The sequence below is a fragment of the Sciurus vulgaris genome (assembly GCF_902686455.1).
Source record: "Sciurus vulgaris genome assembly, chromosome: 17".
In the NCBI taxonomy this organism is placed as follows: domain Eukaryota; kingdom Metazoa; phylum Chordata; class Mammalia; order Rodentia; family Sciuridae; genus Sciurus; species Sciurus vulgaris.
The window spans coordinates 36,962,575-36,981,962 of record NC_136478.1 but is presented as its reverse complement, the minus strand read 5'-3'; the positions used below and the strand labels follow the sequence as shown (position 1 = coordinate 36,981,962).

Here is a 19,388-nt window from a genome sequence, read left to right as displayed (position 1 = left end):
TTCTCCCTGTTGAGGAACAGGATGCTATCTCACCCTTTTTCTTATCAGGGCTATCTTAGTCTCTTGACCTCAAGGGCTCTTGTTTTTGATGTTTGTTGAATGTTTTATTTCTTTCTCAAAACCTTTCAAATAAGTGCTGGATACCTGGAGCCATAAGGAAACAGGCCCAGAGACATTAAGTGTTCTGCCTGCTTTGAATCAGTTCTTGTGACATCTGGGATTCTGATATTGAAGCTCCAATCCCCAACCACAGTATCTTCCCTTATCTTCTGCTGCCATGGCCCCTTTCCATTCCCAGAGAAGCCCAGTATTGGCAGAGGTCCTGGAGGAGAGGAGGCATTCTTGCAGCAAAAAAGGACCTATGCCATGTATAAGGTGGAGACTCTCCCCACAGATGGTTTTGGCTTATTCAGTGAGTGAATTATTGCCACCTTCACCAACACCCCACTGAATTCCCACAGCCTGGTTTCTCAGGAATCCTGCAAACATGCACCTTGCTCAGCTTTGAAAACAGGTTGGAGGCCACCTGGTGGCAGAAGATGGGTATTTTATTCTATTTCAACAGCCCCTGTTGGGGGCTCTCATGATTACCACAGATTCTAAATTAGTTTCAGGGGTGGAGTCAGAATAATTCTGAGGGAGGGTCAGTTTGGGGTCAGTTTTAGAAGTACTAAATATACTCATAAGTTTTGAAGTTTTTTTTTCTTTTTTTTTTTTATCTTCTTTTTTGGTGGTGCTGAGGCTTGACCCCAAGGCTTTGAACCCAGGGCCTCATACATACTAGGCAAGTACTCTACTACTGAGCCATACCCCCAGCTCTGAAGTCTTTAACTGTATGCCATGCATTGTACTAAGAACTTTGAAACATTCTATTTTGCTTACTCCTATAGCAACCCTCATTTTGTAACTAAGGAAACAGACTCAGGAAGTGAAGCAACTTGGATGGGGTTGCACTGGAAACAGACAGTGGGGCCACTGTGAAAGACTGGGGCTGGGGCTTATCCAGTTTGTCTGCTCATCAGCTCTCTAAGGGTGGGGAATGGCAAGGAACCTCTCCATGTGACTTTTTGGTTGTAGACAATCCTGAAGATCCTGGTCTCTGGGGGCGGCAAGTCACGGACCGGCGTGATGATCCCCATCCCACAGTATCCCCTCTACTCGGCAGTCATCTCTGAGCTCGACGCCATCCAGGTAAACTACTACCTGGATGAGGAGAACTGCTGGGCCCTGAATGTGAACGAGCTTCGGCGAGCAGTGCGGGAGGCCAAAGACCACTGTGACCCCAAGGTGCTCTGCATCATCAACCCTGGGAACCCCACAGGTCTGCACTTAACTTCCTGGACAGTTTCTTAGGGGTGGGGGTGACTGCTACACTGGAGATTTCCATACTGAAGAGTTAAGAAATAATTCAAGATCCTCTCTGCACCCAGTTTCCCAATCCAATTCCAGGTTTGCTAACATAAAGCCATATAATTTGCCTCAGGCTGCCTTAGGAGGTGAGCAAATGCAGGCATTTTCTTGGGCAGGGTTGTGTATTATTATTAAGACCAGTTTTTTTCTTCCTGTTCTCCATGTGTTTGTGAAGACTCACCTCCTTGAGGTTATTCACTCACCATCCATCATCCAAGGCTTCATTTTACCTTTGCTCCCACTTGTGTTCTGAACTGGTTTTCAGAATGCTGGTGTATGCATTTTTGGTTTTCTTTGATACAGCATTGCTATGCACCTTGAGGCCTGAGGAGGAAATGCCATATTAAAAACAAAAGCAAACAAACCAAAAAACAAAAAGAGGCTGTTTTTAGAAGTTGAAAAACACCCCCAATTTTGCATATTTTTCTTTAAAAGAAAAAAAGAAAATACACAGTCCTGCCTGTTTTGATCTTTCTGGGTTGCTGGCTTTATATGCACTAATGCTATTTGGATGCAGAGAACAAGGGCTCCTCTCTCTTCCTTTGTTGAGAGAAATTGGGTTGGGACCAAAGTGTGTTGAAGTTGATTGTGGAATCTGCTTCTCGGGAACATCAAATGACGCTTCAATCAGCTGAAAGCACCACTTGAATTCCTGAATACAGAAAATGGGTGCAGCTGGTGTTAACACTGGTTTATTTACCTCAGTGCCTTGTGGGGAGGGATAAAGATTCTAACCATGGTGGAATAGGAAACTGACAGAGCTGGGTTCCCAATTAGACTGCACATTAGAATCACAAAGGGAGCTTTGAAAAAAATTTCAAAGTCTGTACCCCAGATCCTCTGAGCATGAGGCCCAGGCATCAATGTTCAGTGCAGCAACTGAGAACCACTTTCTTAGAATTGTGATTCTCAAACTATAGCTTGTTAAATATAGATTGTGGACCCTGCTTCTGGAGACTTTCTTGTAATTGGACTGGGGTGTAGCTTGAGTATTTCATTTCTAACAAGCTACCAGGGTGACAGACACTTCTAGTGGTCCCAAGACCACACTTGGAATAGAAGTCCTACAACATCTTAGGAAGGACTGTATTCCTAGTCTACATTAGAATCAGTACTTTCTTGGCCAGATATTTACATAAATCTTTTCATTTAGCTGTCTGTAAAGAAATAATGGCACCAGAGACTTTCCTATTCTAAGTAAAGGGGTTGTGTGAATGTGCATTAATATAAATATTTTTATAGAGTAATTTTATGAGTGGCAGACTCTGGTTTTGTGCTCTGAGGCCATGTTCAAAAATCAGTCAGATATTAGAAGTGAGATTATAGAAAGTAGAAACTCACCTGGGGTAACCAGGTATCTTGACTTGACCACACACTGTGGCCATTTAGCTAAGAGACATCAAAATGGACTGGAGTATTAAGCCAGGGCTATTTTGGTTTCAGAATAGAAATCCAATTGAAGACTGAAGGAATTAGATTGTGGGTCTGTTAAGTCTGGGGTAAAGTAGTACACCTGGACCAGTGTCATTGTCAGAAGAACCTCAGTCCATTTCTCAGCTCTGTTTTTCTCTGGATTGGATTCCTTCTCTGGGAGAGTCCATCCTTGGTGGGACCTTCAGCAGCTCCAGCCATTGCCCATCAGCTAAGCAACCTTATTGGACAGCTTCTCCCTAGTTTTACCAAAAGTTTTAGGGCAGATTCTTTGTGGCCCAGGTTGGGTCACCTGCCCTTTCCTGAATCAGTTACTAAAACTCTTGTCTGGGTCTCTGTCCATGTCCCCATACTGGAGGTCTCCATGGAACACTCATGATCTGTTACTCAAAGAAGTGAAGGGTGCTCAGAAGACAAAGCAACAGATATTCCCATCACCATGGGAAATTCCTTCTGGCCAGACTCTGGTGAGAGGCACTTGGGAGCCCTTCTCTAGCCTTTGAGGCCTATAATCCTGTCTCTCCCAGCTGGACACAATTATGCCCTGATCCTTTGAAAGTCATCTAAGACTTTCCTTCTTTACCACTGTTCATGAGTTTGTTACTTCAGTGGTTCAGTTGGCATGCTCTAAGTGACTGCTGTGTCCCGTTTACTGGAGAGACATAAGTTATGTCCTATCCTCAACTTCGCATCATGTACATCAGTGGAATTATTTGCATCCATTGGATCTCATTTTCTCTACCAGGTTGAAGGCTTTTGAGATTCTGGTCCTTCCTCAGTTTCTCTTTGTATTCCATTTAGCATTTAATGAACATGTTTTTGCACATTCTGGTGCTCAAATCCTTGCATTCCAACAGGATACAGTTGTGGAATCAAAGATATGAGAGGGAAAGACCCAGAGGGTTTGCAAGCAGGTTCTGCCCTTGAGGTAGTCAACACCTCTCTGTCTGTGAGAATGGCTGTTTTCTTATAGAAACCAAGACCTGCCACCCTTCTGGAATCCCAGAGCCCTGTGCTTGCTTGATATGAAGCCCAGAGGGCACTTGGTTGGCAGGAGAAAAGACAGTCCCCTAATAAAGAAATTAGTTTATTGCTTAGATAGTTTAAGGCAGAAATCCTGGCTGAATCATACCATGCTTTTACAAGATAAATGTATATACATTTTTTTTCCAGGCCTTTTTTTGTATTCTTGCATAGACAAGAATATAGGTATTTTATTTTTAACAAATAAATAACATTCTGCATACTTTTCTGCATTAAAATACATATGTATACACATATAGTACATGTCCATATGTTTATGCATATATATACACAAACACATATATATGTTTATACTTATATATATATATATTCGTACTTATATAATACATATAGATATGTACATGCATATAGTAAAGAAATATGACCTTTTTAAAGATTGACAAGCCTGATTATAGTGATTATAGTGATCACCTCAAGATGATATTGTAAGCACCTCAGACATTTCCAGTGCACCCTCAAAGTAGGTCTCAGAAAATACTGGGGAAGGGTCTCATTTTTACCTTTTTGTTTTTGTTCCTTTTCCCACCTGTGGCATTTCCTGTGACCTGCTGGGTTGTTGTCTTTTGTTTGCACTCATTTTTCTAAAATGGATGGTGATTGTTTTCTTTGTTAGTTTGGAGTCAAGTCCTAAAGGAGGGGCAACTGAGCCAGGGAAAACTGTAGAGTGCTCATTATCATGGTCTTTAGCAATTCTAGCTCTCCAGGAGCAGCTCACAGGAGATATCAAAGTTGTTGCCCAGACTCATTCATTTAGCATTTATTCTGCAAATATTTTTTGAACACCTGCTGAGTGCCGACTTTGAGGACAGTGATGAGCCAGAATATCTCTGCCTTGTGAAGATTTTGTGTGCTTTTCTGGGGAGAAAGTGTTTACAGAGGTTGTAAGCATCCCCAATTTTGCTCTGCTAACTCTTACCTAATTACTACATCAGTGGAATTCTCTCCATCATTTGTGCATATGAGGGGGCAGGAAGTAAGCTGATAGCTTTAACTTTCATTTTTATTTTCCTGTATTTCATGATACTTCCCTATCTTCCTGTGCTCCAGAACAGACAAATAAACATTGCATGCACACACACCCCACACTTATAACGAGAAACTGAGTGTCAAACACTACTCCCTCCATAAGTGGTTGCAGTGAGTCAGACAGAGGGGCCAACCCTCTGGGCATCCCTGGAGGTGAAGTGCACCATAATGGACAGCCACTAGAAGGGTGGTCTCTTGGGGTCTTGAGGCAACACAGGACACGTGAGTGATTCTGGGTGGGATTCTGACCTGGGGACAATTTAAACAGCATTACAACCTACATTTTGGTTTTCTTGGGGATTTTATAGGCCAGGTACAAAGCAGAAAGTGCATAGAAGATGTGATTCACTTTGCCTGGGAAGAGAAGCTCTTTCTCCTGGCTGATGAGGTAAGAGCAGTCCCAGCTGCCCTCTCAGAGAGGGGTGGGGGTGAGCTTTCTCTTCTAGGGTGGGATCCAGGCGTGAATATTTTTTAGCCAGAGAGAACTTTCTAGGTCTTGGAGAAGTGATTCTGATCAACAGTGTTCATTCTAACAGCCTATGAGTTTGTGACCTAAATTATTATTGTATTGGTTTGGACACTAGTTAGTTATAAATTTCAGAAATTTAACACAAATCATTTAAACTTAAAAAAATAAAAAATAAGGAAAAGAAAGTAGGGTCACAGATGTGTGGCTAGATCCAGGGACTCAAGCCATATCTTCCATATTCTCTCTCCTTTCATCTCTCTGTGTTGGCCTCATACATAGGCCTGTTATCGTTCCAGCCTCGAAAAAGAGCTTTTTATTCTGGTAGTTCCAGCAAAAGTCTCAGAGTTTCACTTCATTGGTTCAGCTTGGGTCACACTACAGTTGCCGAATCAGTCACTTTGGCCTGTGGGTTGTAATATGCAAATTGGCCTGGCCCAGAGCAAGGGGCAGATGTGGAATCCCTCCCTGCCCTGTCTTCTGCAAACCCCCAAATGAAAACCGGGAGAGTCATTCCTTGAAGACAAATCATGGGACTTAGAGAATATGTGCCCCTTGGCAGAAATGACTGATGCCCACTCCATAAAGCTGCAGTTCTGTGCCTCCTTGTATTTCCATATCTACCATCTCGTTAACTCTCTCAACAACCTGAAGAGGGAATCTTAATTAACCCTATAACTGTTGCTTCTTGAACTCCAGTTCTGTAGCTGATGCCTGCCCATTCTTTTTCTGCCTTGCAAGGAAGAAATTGAGGATCCATCAATTCCATTTTCATTTCATCTTCATTTCTGCATGGTTTCTGGTTAGTTGTAGCTTCTATCTTCCTTTCTTTGGTTCTTGGCATTCCCCACCTTACTCCCATGCATATACCCAGCTTACCCACAAAACTGTTGCCATTATTATTATTAATCATAGAGGGACCTAAAACTTTCATTTTTAAAGGAAAGAAGGGACAGCAGAGAGATCCATGGTTTTCCTTATGAGCCAGAACACAGCTTCCCCTCTGGGTCTGGGAGGATAAGGAGGAAGAGGTTGGTGCCTGGTATGTTGAAGATGGAGCCTAACAGTCCCACTGACCCTTAGGGTGTCCAGAAAGCTTCCATTTCCATGATTCCAAAATGGGTGTGGGAATTTCATCTCAAGAGTTAAATTTAAACTGAGCATGGTGGCTCACATCTGTAATCCTAGTGGTTTAGGAGGCTGAGGCAGGAGAATCAAGAGTTCAAAAGCCAGCCTCAGCAACTTAGCCAGGCTCTAAGCAACTTAGTGAGACCCTGTCTCTAAATAAAATATAAAAAGGGCTGTGACTGTGGCTCAGTGGTTATGTGCTCCTGGGTTCAATCCCCAGTATCAAAATAAATAAATAAAAAAAGTTAAATTAAATTTAACCCTCAACTTGCAGGCTGTGAGTACTAGACTGTGGAGACTGGGAGGAGCAAAATGGGTATGGGCGCTGCCTTGGCAACAAAAAGTAGAGAGAAAAAACAATTCCAAACTGGGTTAAATGTTGTGAAGGAAACCAAACAGAGCTAACTGCTTAAACAGGCAGAGCATTAACTGCTCATTATTCATATTGTTAAAGGAAGGTTAGCATCGTGCTTTTGGAAGAAAATTTTCTTGGGAATATGGGAGTTCTTGGTATCATCACTGGTCTGAGAAGTTAAAAGGAAGTCTGGAGATTGGGTGGGGATGAATGCGGGAGAAATCAAGTGAACTCCTGAGCTATCTTAAGGTCAGTGTCTAGCCTGAGGCCTCTTTTCCTGGCTTGTTCTGGAAGGTTCCTTCAAGCATATTCTGGTTCATTCCTGAAAGTGGCAGTAGAGGTTGGGCTGGCTGGTCTTTTCAGGTCTGGGCCTCAAACACACAACCTGAGGGTTATCCCTGAGCATACATGACCCTTCTCCTTGTGCTCTGATGTGATGGCTACACTTGGCAGCAGCCTTCATAGGTTTAGGTCTCTCAAAAGAACTTGCAGTAACTGTCCTTGTGGTGTCCTTTCCTGCAGGTATACCAGGACAATGTATACTCGCCGGATTGCCGATTCCACTCCTTTAAGAAGGTGCTTTACGAGATGGGGCCTGAGTATTCCAGCAATGTGGAACTTGCCTCCTTCCACTCCACCTCCAAGGGCTACATGGGCGAGTATGTTGGCTCCACCTCCCCTGCCCATCCCTACTTTCCCTGGGCCTGCCTAGTCTCAGTGCGTCTGCCTGCTCCTCTGCCCTGCCCTGTGACCCACCCAATCGGCTGGAGGGAAGGCAGCCTTTATCCATTGCTTCTGCTGACTTAAGAATCAGGAGACAGCGTGTGCCTCCGCAAGCAGAAGCTCGGGGGTGTGAGAACCATCATTGAACAGAAGCTCACATTTATAAGACCATGCTTGAAAGAAACCAGACTGTGGATAAATGACAGAAATGGAAAGAGGATTCCACAGTAATTCCAACACCTAGAATTTTCTGCCAGCCCTGTCACTGTTGTTCTGTTGTTCTGACATCGATTAAAGTCTGCAAGGGGTACAAATTTGACTGACAAACAAATGTCATTAAGCTGATGGGCAAAGCTCTGCTTGGAAGGCTACCTTAGCACTGGGTGACCTCGGGGCAAAGGGTCAGCTCCAGTCCTGTGTTTGTTCGTTTGACTAATACTTCCTGAACACCTACTGAGTCCAGTACTGATCTTCACTCTGAGGATACGGCAGTGAACAAACTATAGCAGTCCTTGCCCTCACAGAACATGTGTTTGAGGAGGAGGAAGGCAATAGACAAATGAGGAAAGGCACATGACAAGTTGAGAAAAATGACCCGAGGAATGCTGGGCGGGGGAGTATTGCAGGCTTAACTAGTGTACCCTCACTGAGGAGTTGGCTTTTGAGTTAAGACCCAAAGGAAGGAAGGGAGGGAGATATCTGGGGGAAGACACTCCAAGCAGAGGGAATAGCACATGCAAAAACGCAGATGTGGAAGCACACATGGGCACACTGGAGGAGCAGCACCGGGGCTGGAAAGGATGAGCCAGGGGAAAAGTAGCAGAAGTTGAAACCAAAATCATAGAGACCAGATCATTTGATTACTTTCTGCTTTTGTTCAGAGTGAGATGGGAGCCATTAGTATGTTTGAGCAGTGGTATGACCTCACTTTATTTGTGTTTTCTTAGATTCCTTCTTGTTGCTTTGTGGCAAAGCAGGAGCAGGGACTCAAGCCAGGGGACTTCTATAGTCCCCCAGGCAAGGTGTCATGGATCAGGGTAAAGATGGGGAGAAGGTGGAGTTGAAAGAATTTGCTGATGAAAAAGATAAGAGAGAGCGGAGTCAAGGATGAATTCCAAGTCTTTTGTTCAAACACCTGGAAGGATGGAGTTGCCATCAACAGATGAGGCAGGTTTGGGGAGAAAAAGAGAGGGAGTTTAACTTTGGACATGTTAACTTGCTAATGCCTATTTGATGTCCAGATAGAGATGAATGGATGAGTCTGGAGATCGGGGCGGATATCCCGCTTGAGATTTAAATTTGGGAGATGTTAGTGTATGCGTCTTTGGTTAGTTGAAGCTCCAAACCTGGAGGTCTCACATGGAGAGAGCTTAAAGAAGAGGTCCAAGGACTGGACCTCCACTGCTCAGAGGTTGGGGGAAGTGGAGGAGCCTACAAAGGACACTGAAGGAAAGACCCAGAGTTCACAGCTACAGACATCATTCCCAGCAATGTGGGGTTCTTATGTGCCAAGTGTCAGTGTGGGGAGGGTTCTTATTTGGTAGGCTGGAAACTGGCATAATTGTGAAGCTTAAAGAAATATTTAGCCAGTTTTTGGGGACTGTCTCCTTGGGATGGTTGCCAGACTGTTGTTGATTTTGTGTGGTATTGTCAGGAGTTAGTTAATGCAAGTCTTTCTAGTCTACCCAGGTAGCAATGCTAACTCCTGGCTGGACTTTTGTGTACGGTATAGAACAAACCTGTACTCTTTGTTTTTCAAACTCAGGTGTGTTCATCGTATATCTACCCATGTCTCTATCTCTGTTATTGATTGGGCTTTTTAACAAACAGTCCCCAGAATGTTTGTATCCCAAGTTATTCCCTATCATTCTCAGATCCTGATTACCTAAGACTAGAGTGCTTTGCACAATTTGATATATATATATTTTTCTTTTGGCAACAGGGATTGAGCCAAGAGGCACTTAACCACTGAGCCACATCCTCAGTCCTTTTGATTTTTTATTTTGAGACAGGGTCTCACTAAGCTGCTTAGGCTGGCTTTGAACTTGAGATCCTCCTGCCTCAGCCTCACCTGGGGTTACAGGTGTATACCAGCACAACTGGCCACAATTTGATTTTCTGCTCATCAGCAGAGTGTTAAACAGAAAATTCCTTTTTTCAGCTTTTATTGAAAAAAAGGGAAAACTTTTCCAAAATGCCTTTATCTTTCTGTCTTGGAAGCTCCAGTCCAGGGATCAGATAGGAATTTGTCTTTGCCTTTCAGTTTAGATGCATGATCCAAAAATGTTTTACTGAGAATCTCATCATGTCAGGTTCTCTGAAGTTGTGGGTGGGTGATGCACAGAGAAAGGTAACCAGGTCCCTGCCTCAGGGTACCTGTGTTTTTGTGGACATTAGTGTGATTACCGGCAGACACAGACCAGAAAAAGAAGCATAGCTCCAGAAAGTATGCCTGAGATTGCTGATTTGGTTGAGGAAGATTTTTTTTTTTTAACTCATTGTATTCTCCCAGCTTATTTTCATATGATTTGACTCTATCAGTCAGGCGTCTTTTGGCTATAATATACTAAACTCAGTTTGCATTGGCTTACACCAAAGGAGCATTAAAAAGAAGTTCTATATTGGCAAAAAATTTAGGAGTAGAGTCGAATCAGAGGACTTAAAGATGTCAGTGGAGACCAAGTGATCCCAGCAATTCAGGAGGCTAAGGCAGGTGGATCCTAAAGTTAGAGGTTAGCCTCAGCAATTTATCAAGGCTCTCATCCTTGATAACTTAAAGATAGGGTCTCCTATCTCAAAATGAAAAGCAAAAAGGGCTGAGGATACAGCTCAGTAGTAAAACACTCCTGAATTCAATCCCCAGCACCACCCACCCGCAAAAAAAAAAAAAAAAAAAGATGTTAGTGGAACCAAGACTGGTGGTGCATGCCTATAATCCCAGCAACTTGGGAGACTGAGCCAGGAGATCACAAGTTCAAGACCAACCTAGGCAACTTAGTGAGACCCTGTCTCTAAAAATAAAAAAGGCTGGGAATGTTACTCAATGGCAGAGGAGGACCTTGGGTTCAGTCCCTAGTACTGGAAAACAAGAGGCCTGGGGGTGTATCTCTGTAGTACACTGAGCATGCACAAGGCCCTAGGTTTAATCCCCCAAATAAAAAAGCAAATAAAAAAAACGTCATTGGGACCCTGTCTCTGTTTTTCTGCTCTGTCTTATTTCCTTTCTCAGCTCTGCTATCTTCTGGGTTGCCTTTGTTTTCAGGAAGCAAACATTTTTCCTACAAGAGTCCTGGATTCCCATTACCATCAGTGAATCAGATGTTTGCCCATGGAGACCACACAGGGAGATGCCAGGACTTCATCTTTTGAGCAAAGGCTACTCTATTAGGTTTCAGGCTAAGTTGCTATAACAAAACAGCCCCAAACTACAGTGACTCAGACAAGATGGGCATGTCTCTCTCCTTGACATAATGGTCCAAAAGTGGGGGAAGTCCAGGGTAGTCTGTGCTCTAGGAGCTCATTCAAGGATTGGAGCTATTGGCTTTGCTTTCCCTGTCCATCTCTAGTGCTTGGGCTTCTGCTCCAGTATCTCCATCTCTCAGAAAGTGGGGAAAAGGAAAGAGGAAGGAACACACATTGCTTCTTTATTTCTTTTTTTTTTTTTTTTAATATTTTTTAAATGTTGATAGACCTTTATTTTTATTCATTTATTTATAGGTGGTGCTGAGAATTGAACCCAGTGCCTCACACATGCTAGGCAAGCGCTCTACCACTGAACCACAACCCCATCCCCACTTTTTCTCATAAAAAAGTGAATTTATACATATCACTTCCATTCACGTTTTTACCAGTGGCAAGAACTCAGCCCACACATGGCCATTTGGTGTTAGGTCTGGGATGGTTACAGATGCTGGCTGTCTGAATTGGACTTGTAAATGGTGGATGTGTCCCTGTTCTGAACCCTCTAGGTGTGGCTATAGAGGAGGCTACATGGAAGTGATCAACCTCCACCCTGAGATCAAGGGCCAACTGGTGAAGCTGCTGTCAGTGCGTCTGTGCCCACCAGTGTCTGGACAGGCTGCCATGGACATTGTTGTGAACCCCCCAGTGCCAGGAGAGGAGTCCTTTGAACAGTTCAGTAGGGTAAGTCTGCTGTGACCTGTATACATCATGGCTACTGACAGTATCACAGGTGAATTCCTGCCATGTCTGGTGAATTGGGTGCTGGTGTTTGTGTATCTCTGTTCCCCAGGGGACACTCATGGTACTTGAACCACCCTCATGAGTTGGTTAAGTCTGAGGATCCATCCAGCATGTTTTGAAGTGGGAGCGCTGTGACTGCGTATGTGTGTACCCACCCCACCCTTCCTCTTCCTTGAATGCAAGCATCCAGATGGGCAGGCACCCAAAGGGAGGGGCCTCGTGTCCTGATAACACTCTCAGGGGATTGTGTTAGTAGGCTAAAAAGAAGGTGAAGTAGAGGGGAACAGCATCAGTCCTAGGTCATGGGATTCTCTCTGGCTTACCCAGCTCCGTGTGGTCCAGTCTGAACCTTTCAACTGTTTGACAAAAGCCCAACTCTGACTCTTTTAAACAGAAGAGAAACTTATGGAGCTGGGCATGGTGGTGTGCATCTGTAGTCCCAGCTACTTGTGAGGCTGAGGCAGGAGGATCTCTTGAGTCTAGGAGTTTAACACGAGCCAGGGCAACATAGTGAGAATTCATGGCAAAAAAAAAAAAAAAAGGAACTTATGGGCTATGTAACTAGAAGTTAGCTCACAACTGGTCCAGACTCATATTTTTTTCCTTTTCAACTGTGGTAAAATATACAATACAAAAAATTTACCACTTTTTAGTATACAGTTCTGTGGCATTAATGACATTCACATGCAACCACCTCCACTGTCCATCTCAGAACTTTTTATGATACCTGTTAAATGGTCACACATTCTTTTCCCCAGCAACCACCATTCCACTTTCTGTATCTACGAATTCACCTGTTCTAGATACCTGACAAAGGTGGAATTATATAATGTTTATTCCCCTGGGAGTGGCTTATTCCACTTAGAATAGTGTCCTTGTGGCAGCCTGTGTCACAAGTTCCTTTGGGACTGATGGCTGTTGTGTCATTGTATGGATAGCTACATTTTATCTGCTCATCTGTAGGCTCATGCCTTTTCATCCCTCTTTCAGCAGTGCTCACAGAAGTCCTGGATGACTCTGCTCCACCTTTGGGTACATGTCCAGCTTGAACCAGTCACTGACTCTGCTTTGCTTCACCTGGGTCATGTGTCCTGTGTACACCACATGGACTGAGAGTAGGGAGGGGGGTTCTCCCAAATGAAGGGCTGACTCCAGAAGGAGACCCATGTCTAGTAGAAGTATTTCTAGAATGTTCCTCTCAGGGCCAAGTCTATTAGACTGATAGGCAGGGACTGGTTTTGCTCATTTTCAGAAATGACATCCTCACATAAGAGTAGATTCTATGACATGGGCCACTCAGGATCTGCCCTGTGACCTGAAATGCTGATGTATTCATATGTGCCCCAGGGCACATGGCAGTCTCCTGGTCTGAGAATCCATGGGAAGACTTCCTGTACAAAGATGTCTTCCACCCACTTGTCTGATTTTCTGTGCTCAAACACACACAAGCCCATCTTTTGTCAATCTGTCCAGTTACCCTACTGTTGAAGGAATGACTGGGGCCTGTCCTTGTGCTGAGATGCTGACTTCTGTATTTTCTTTGTCATCAGGAGAAGGAGTCTGTCCTGGGTAATCTGGCCAAAAAAGCAAAGCTGACAGAAGACCTGTTTAACCAAGTCCCAGGAATTCACTGCAACCCCTTGCAGGGAGCCATGTATGCCTTTCCTCGGATCTTCATTCCTGCTAAAGCTGTGGAGGCAGCTCAGGTCTGGGACAGTCATGGTTGGGCTTGCTCTTCCTCCCTGGGTTCACTTGAAACAGCCAGGTCAGGGTCTGCTTCCTGACTTGGAGAGCAGAGACAGTGGCCCAGGGGGCTCTGAACTCTGTGAACTCTCAGCCACATGCTATTTACTATGTAATACTGTGTAACGATGGCAGTTTCTCAAAGGCCCAGCCCCAGCAGCATGCTGTGGTAATGGGGAAAAAATGTGGTCAGCCCCAGGTGAGAGGAAGTGATCTGGGCTGTTAACACTGCTGCTCCAAAGAGACATACCCAGTTGTCATGTAATGCTGGGGAAACAACAGAGCCATCTCCTCCACCAGCCATTGTGTCCTGGAGCAGCACTTCCCAAACGTGAACATGTATTCCAATCACGGTTCCTGTTGAAATGCCAGTTCTGGGTTCATGGCATTTCCAGCAGATTCTTAGGTGTGGCAGACCTCACTGTCAGGATCAGGGGCAGAGTGGTGTTTCTGAAAGTGTTGTCCTCACCTCACCCCAGAACCTGCAGAATACCTTGTCAAACATTCAGATTCATGGAGTCAGAATCCCGGGTGTTAGAACTGTACTTTTCAATTTCCCTTGGTGATTGTTATGCAAACCGGTGAGTATGAAGCACTGTCAACAGTGGCCCCAGAGAAGCTTGCGCCCTGAAAGCCCACACTAGGTGCAGATCTCAGGGCTCTTTGTTTTCAGAGCACATTAGGAAGTCACCATCAATGCTTGATGAGCAGCTACTGGGATAGACTAGGAAGGAAGCAGGATGGTGATCCCTGACAGTGCACAGTAGTGCCACAGCCCCCGGCTCAGGTGTCTTGAGTCTCTGTGCCAGCTATCAGCAGTATCTCAGGGTAGAAAGGCCCTGTCACTGGAAAGATAACCTGCCATTTAGGTTGTATTTGGTTTATAGTTTTGAGTGGCATGCTGGTACTGTGTAAAGCTAGGTATGATTCTGAAGTTCTTCCCTGCTCCTATAGGCCCATAAAATGGCCCCAGACATGTTCTACTGCATGAAGCTCCTGGAGGAGACTGGCATCTGCGTTGTGCCTGGCAGCGGCTTTGGGCAGAGGGAAGGCACCTACCACTTCAGGTATGACACCCTGTGTACCAGGCAGATCCCGGGTTTGTCGGAGGAAACATGGGCTCCTTAACATAGAACACAGGCTAGCTGACTTCAAAGTCTGAGAGGTATGGAGCCATACTCCTTTGCACCCCACCCATCTCACCCCATTTTGTTCAGCTATAAAGCCAAGCTGACTCTCTGCCTAGGGTGTAAGAAAAACTGGGGGGGGGGGGGGGACTCCAGGGTCATCTATTGGGAGAGGTCTACCCTGACTCTTCTGTGTTCCCCTCTGCTGAGTAATCTATCAGAAATGTCCTAAGCAGTGTGTTTTCTTCTTTATTTTCCTGTGCCTTTTAAAGTCCATGACAGCAGCACATAGCATCCAGATGCCTAGGACAATGTCTGGCACCTAAGAGTTGCTCGATAGCCCCTTGGCTGCACCATGGGCCTGCTAAGGTGCTGTCCCAACACACAGTAGTAGCTGTGCTTACTGTGAAGCCTTCCACAGATGCATCCTGGTACAGATAGTAGTGCAGATAGGAGTGTAGATTCCCAGGGCTGAGCTGGGTGGAGCAGCTACCAGGGTTTGCTGAGGTCCATTCTATTCAGAACAACGTCTTTTCCATGCACATTGCTCTCAGATGTCTCTTGTGGCAGATTCTAAAAAAAGAAGTCATGAGCCATTGGCACCTGGAACCAGGTCTTCACTGTCAAGGTTGTGGGTAGTGTTTCCCAGATGGAGAAACCATGTCTGCTTGGCCTTTCTTAATCAGGCTCACCTCTGCAATTCATGGAGTCTGGAGATTGGGGTATAACCCAACAATAGCGTGCATATCAAACAAGACCTGGATTCAGTTCTCAGTACCTAAAAAAAAAAGTAGTATAACTAAGAGGGTTGCCCCTAGGGTTGAGAAGTGTATTGATGGACTGGAGGGAGGTATTAGCCATGACAGCTTGGAGGGAGAACTGTGAATGGAAGTTGTCTCACTGTTAGAATGACTGCTAGAGGTTTAAAAAAAAAAAATCCTATCTAACAGGAATGCTCTAGAATGTCCTCTATGCTGTCTATGCTCTAGAACGTTCTGTACACTAGTCAAAATGTGTGCAAGCTTCTAGTAATGGGTAAATGCAAACCTAAATGTTGCCCCAGTTTATTGCCTTTGTTTGCATGTATTACTTGGGTTAAAAAAAAAAAATACATATATAAAAGCTGGGTACAGTGGTGTGCATCTGTAGACCTAGCTACTGAGGAGGCTGAGGCACGTGGATGACTTGAGCCCAGGAGTTCAAGACCAGCATGGGCAACAAAGCAAGACCCCGTTTTGAATGTATGAATCGGGGAGAGTGCCCCCCACAAATGCCAGGTACTGTACAAAGGCTGGAGTTGTCAAAGAGGACAGGCCAGGCCTGTCCCTCCCCTCCCCATGCACCTTACCCTCACTTCCTTGTCTCCACTCTGATAGCTGTTGGATTCATTCCTGTCTCCTTTTCTAGAGCAGTCAGACTGACAGTATTCTCTTTCCTGACAGAATGACCATTCTCCCTCCAGTGGAGAAGCTGAAAACAGTGCTCCAGAAGGTGAAGGACTTTCACATAAAGTTCCTGGAGAAGTATGCGTGAGGATGCCTCAGGCCCCAGGGGAGACCCCATCTCCAGGTCTCCCCCACAATGCCCTCCCAGGCCTCCCCCACTGACTGCCTCAAGGTCTCACTGAGGTCGCTGATTGTGTCCATCGTCATTTTCCCCAGGAGACTTCTTTCTCTGTGCCTTGGTGTTGGGAGCACTTCTCTTCTGAACAAATGTGAATTCTCAATGTCTCACAGGCTGTTCTTTTGATGCAACCAAAGCAGAGGGGTCTTGCTCAGCAGATATGGCCAAGTTCTCCGAATCATCTATCAGTGGTTTTGAAGAGTTCCCTTGGGTTTTAAACAACCAGGCTGTGTTGGATGGGATGTTTTAGATCTGGAGAAACAAACAGCTTATTGGGAAATGTATGACAACCATGGTGAGGACTGGAAGCCCAGAACTTCTAATGTGATCTATGAAATAAAACCATTAGTGGTGTGAAAATGTAGTTCTTCAAACAGTAGAGCCTGGACGTCCAGTGGGGACTCAGATAGGGTCCATCATTCTGGCCTGGAGGCAGTCAACCCATCTCAGACAAGGACCATGAAAGCAGTAGTACACTGGTAGAATGGGTTGCCAGGCTAGGTTGTGGTGGACACTGGGGGATATGCCCAAGATCACAGGTCCTGTAGGGAGGAGGAGTGGGTGTGAGTCAGGCACCAGGTTGAGCCAGGTCTCCACTTCTGAGCAGTGTAGCAGGTTGTGAGGATTCTGCATACTTTGGGGATGAAAGTTTCTCTTGAATATGCTAGGCTGAGATCTTGGTCTGAGAGGTCTCTGTGGACTTCAGGGACACAGGGCACACAGCCCAGCAATATTCCAGTTATGAGGAGGGGCTCTGCCTGTTGGCCTGTGGATTTCCCCCTGGTTACCCAGTGACTGTTTTCTCCCAAGGGCTTGATTGAGCCTTTACCCACATCGCCCCCTGCTGGCAGTAGCGGAGATGGGGAAAGACTAAAAATGTCCTAAGCCAGGAAGGGATCCTTAAGGACTTGACCAACCAACAACAGTCAAGCCCCTGTAGTTTCTCCAATTATTTTAAATGGAATTTGGTCCATTTTGTAGCTCTTAATTGGTTAAAGTGCCTGTAGCTTGCTGTGGAGGAGTGAATACAATCTGATTCATTTATTGAACTGAATTGGAGTGTTTTAACTTAATGCAAAGTGTTTTGCCTTCTTATTAGCTGCTGCCTCCCTTCCCAGCTCTGCGGACAGGGACTTATAGCATCAGTCATCTCTCCAGGCCAGGAGGGCATCATCCACCAACTATGCCACTTCTCTGGCATTGGTAAGCCTGAACTGGGCTTGACCCACACTCCAGGAGCTCAGTACTCCCGTCCCCTTCACCAGGCACCCTCCCCCTTACCATCTGCCTACTCCAAGGGAAGTTAGGGAAACCATGGCCAGCTCAGGAGTCTGGGGACCCAACAAGTCCCAAAATGAAACTGAAGGATTTGGAGAGAGAAATCGGAAGAAGTTAAGGAGTGAGGTTTGAAAGCAGCCTCCTATGCTACTATTTCCACACTGGGTCCTTGCAGGGGAATACAGTAGAAAACGTCAAATTGTCATTACTCATTAGCATTACAGTTCCTGTGAAGAAAGCAGCCACAATCTCAAATAACAAAAGGGAATGTTTTGGTACTTTTCCTTCCTTAAAAAGTTGAAAAAGTTGCACTCGGGCTTTCTGTATGCTACATAAACCAGGATGTGTCCCAGAGTCATGAGATTTCTGGTAGAAAGGTTAAATAGTAGAAGCTAGTATATTTTTTATATTTTTGTAACAATTGCTTTTTTCATGGGGGGAGGAGGGGTTAGTATTTATAGTCTTAACAAGTCCAGTAATTTTTTATAAGTCTCTTCAGATTATAAATAACCCCTAAAACCTTTACAACGTTTACATGATTTTTTAAAAGATGCCATATATACTTGGTTTGCTTTTAAAATAAATGAACAATAAGGTCAGCTAGTTTAGGAGGCTAACTTTGGGTAGGAAAGCCAATCATGATTAATTTTGATTTTCTGCAGATTCTATTCTGATGCCTTTCCTGTTTCGATACCATCCTACAAAGTTGATGGTTGTTTGGGGTTGCACTTTGTGTCTACATGTGTGCGGTTATTGTTGTTCACCCAGATCTGCGTGTGGGTGATGCCAGGGAAGCTTATGCCAGGCTGTCCCTTGGCGGGTCCATCACCTCACACCTTGAGGCTGGACTCATTGTTTCTGTTCTGATGAGTGGAGGTTTGGGGAGGAGCAGACACAGATATCTCCTGCCAAAGGTACTTGATGATAACTCTGCTGGAAGTTTCTAAACAATAAAATATGTGTCCAAAATGGTGACTGTGTTTAACTTTCCTTGTCATTTTAAGGTTGAGTGGACATCACTAATTTTACTTTTTGTAATGTATGTTCCTATTGCAGTAACAAGCATTTCATCCTAAACTCTACACCCTCTGGTCACAGCTTCTCAGCTTCCATTTTGTCTTAGGGTTCCATCCTAAGGACATAAGGATCTTGAACTGCTTTTTCTTTTTTTCTTTTACTTAAGATGGAGAAACTTCATGCTTTCTTTGAACTAGGATGTTGTTAAAAATGAATGCAGAGACCTTTGCTTTCTTGTGGATGTGGAAAGGGAATTGACTGTATCTTCATAGGTTCTGGGCAATGGGTTTGTAGGAGGAGCTGGAGAGAGGCACTGTGAGGCCAGTGGGCACAGGGGAGTTGTCTATACAAGGGATTGCATTAATTTCCCCAGGTTTCCCATATCCACATTGGTTTTGATATATGGTTTTTCAGTTTCAAACTTTTTCCTCCAAATAAATTTGTCTTTTTTTTTTTTTTTTTTTTTTTTTTTTGTGGTGCTGGGGATTGAACCCAGGGCCTTAGTGCTTACAAAGCAAGCACTCTTACCAACTGAGCCACCTCCCCAGCCCAATTTCTCTGTCTTTATTAAAGAAAATTTTAAAAACAAAGAAAAATCAGGACTCTCTTGGAATCATTCCAAGTAGCTTAAGCAGCAAAGAGAACTATATTGCCTTATGTAACTGGGAGGGAAGCTGGCTTGGCTTCTAATGTCACTATTTTAAAGTTTTTTTATTGGTGCATTATAATTATACACCACAGTGGGATTTCATTTGCCACAGGTCTTTTCCAGAGAGGATATGAAGGGAGTAGTGTGTTCACATGAGTTGAGGGT

The 19,388-nt window shown here is 44.6% G+C and overlaps 1 protein-coding gene across 2 annotated transcripts in view; it reads left to right on the top strand.

Moving 5' to 3' along the window:
• The window catches only part of GPT2 (glutamic--pyruvic transaminase 2), a 36,842-nt gene extending 18,312 nt beyond the window's left edge, over positions 1–18,530 (top strand). For both annotated transcript variants that reach the window (XM_079117651.1, XM_079117650.1), the window contains exons 6-12: positions 1,078–1,321; positions 5,220–5,299; positions 7,383–7,519; positions 11,552–11,726; positions 13,337–13,492; positions 14,484–14,596; positions 16,099–18,530. In XM_079117651.1, coding sequence (XP_078973777.1) covers positions 1,078–1,321; positions 5,220–5,299; positions 7,383–7,519; positions 11,552–11,726; positions 13,337–13,492; positions 14,484–14,596; positions 16,099–16,189 — 996 coding nt within the window. In that variant the 3' untranslated portion in view covers positions 16,190–18,530. The remainder of the gene's footprint in view (positions 1–1,077; positions 1,322–5,219; positions 5,300–7,382; positions 7,520–11,551; positions 11,727–13,336; positions 13,493–14,483; positions 14,597–16,098) is intronic.
• Positions 18,531–19,388: the final 858 nt, after the last annotated feature.